This window comes from Cebidichthys violaceus, unplaced genomic scaffold, assembly GCF_023349555.1.
Source record: "Cebidichthys violaceus isolate CVI_PGR_0920_01 unplaced genomic scaffold, fCebVio1.0.p SCAF_49, whole genome shotgun sequence".
Taxonomy (NCBI): Eukaryota; Metazoa; Chordata; class Actinopteri; order Perciformes; family Stichaeidae; genus Cebidichthys; species Cebidichthys violaceus.
The window spans coordinates 1,027,396-1,028,999 of record NW_027176694.1 but is presented as its reverse complement, the minus strand read 5'-3'; the positions used below and the strand labels follow the sequence as shown (position 1 = coordinate 1,028,999).

The 1,604-nt window shown below is 51.6% G+C and overlaps 1 protein-coding gene across 2 annotated transcripts in view; it reads right to left on the bottom strand.

Annotated features, from left to right (window-relative positions):
• Window positions 1-1,404, bottom strand: part of rspo2 (R-spondin 2) — a 54,467-nt gene extending 53,063 nt beyond the window's left edge. The window contains exons 1-2 of one of the 2 annotated variants that reach the window (XM_068730054.1): window positions 883-1,404; window positions 281-603 (exon numbers count right to left, since the gene is read on the bottom strand). In XM_068730054.1, the coding sequence (XP_068586155.1) occupies window positions 281-380 (100 nt within the window). In that variant the 5' untranslated portion in view covers window positions 381-603; window positions 883-1,404. The remainder of the gene's footprint in view (window positions 1-280; window positions 604-882) is intronic. The other variant, XM_068730055.1, reaches the window with a different exon arrangement.
• Window positions 1,405-1,604: the final 200 nt, after the last annotated feature.

Sequence of the window (1,604 nt, the reverse complement as noted above, 5' to 3'; positions counted from 1 at the left end):
ATCGGCAACTCTCACCTGTGAGCTTTTTAAAAATCAAACTGAGATGATCACCAATATTTGATGTCATTTTTTCCAGACTTTCCACCCGCTCTTGGTCGCACTGTGCGCACGCGGGCGTTTAACATGATGCGTGAGCAACCATGTTCAGGACTGTTGCGGCTGCCTCCCGTGACTCGCACAAACTCTCCCAAAGCCATCTGTTAAAGCCCCCCCCCCCCCCCCCCCCTCTCTCTCTGGATGGATGCTGCTCTAAGACCTGCGGGCTACAACCCCGTCTTACCTCTTTTGTTTCTCCTCCAGCGGTGCGACGGCGCCTGACAGTTGCTGTACTCCATACAGTTCAATACGATCAGGGCAAATGAGAAGAGTCGAAACTGCATCTGGACGGCGATCTGTTTGTTCGGACTCCAGTTAAAAAAAAGAAAAAGAAAAAGAAAAAGAAAAGAAAAGGTGCCGGCGGGGCTCGGGGTTGGATTCTCTGACTTTTGTAACGTCCTCCTCCAGTTTCTCTAGTCGATCCTCGAATGTGTCAAACATCAGCCGAGGTGCGACATGTTATCTGGCCGCCGATTGGGATCATTTTATGAAGCACATTTATGTGCGCTGCGGGAGAATGACAAAGGAGGTTACTGTGATCACAGTTTAATGAAATCAACACCTTCCTAAACAGTGATGCGTGAGGTGATAAGTAAGAGGTAGGGGGGGGGGTACAAAAAAAAAGAATAGATCTTCTGTGTGTTAATGTGATGGAACAATCACAGATGCAAAGGCAAATGCGCGCAGCTCAAACGCCCCTTTCCCCCAAAAAAGAAGAAATAAAATAAGCGCAGCCGTGCGTAATAGTCGCCAGGACGCTCCGCGAGATAACGTGTCGGTGTGTACCTTGCATCAGATGAAGTGTAAAAATCCGCTCCGGTCCACTTTTAGGTTCCCTCTGAGTGCAAGTGCGGCTCGGCAACATGCAGCATCCCTCGTTTGTGTGAGAAACTTGTGTCTCCAGAAGAGAGCAGAGGTCCGAGGAGGAGGCAAAAAAAAAAGGTGGTCGCGGTGAAAGGGGGGGGTGTGTGTGTATGTGTGTGTGTGTGTGTGTGGGGGGGGGGGGGGGGGGGTGTCCTTTCCTCCTCTCTGTAAAAAAAAAAAAAGCTTAGATTCCGTTTTACCTGCGTTTCCCTCACTTCGAGCTCGGTCCGGTCCGTGTCCCGTGTGCGGTGCGGCGGAAAAACAAACTCACATGTGTCGCGTGCTTTCTTTCTTTCTTTCTTTTGGAGCGGAGAGCGCGAGCCGGTGGGTGAGTCCGCTGAGGCTGAGCGGTGACTTGACTCCCGACTGGTCCTGATGCTTGCTGCCTTTTCTCCTCATATAGAGCCGCGCCGCCGTCACGTGTGGAGACCTCTGGTTTTTTGGGAGACCGTCTTCGTATTTAAGATGTTGAGGATGACATTTAGTGTAGTCTCCCCCCACCTCAGACCCCCCCACCCCACCAACCCTCCCTCCCTCCGCGCACTGGCCGGTGCGAGGTCGCCTCTGGGTCCTAGTGTGCGTAAAAACTGGAATTAGGGGATTAGGGGATATGGGATTGAAGCTTTTCGTGACTTTATTGTAGG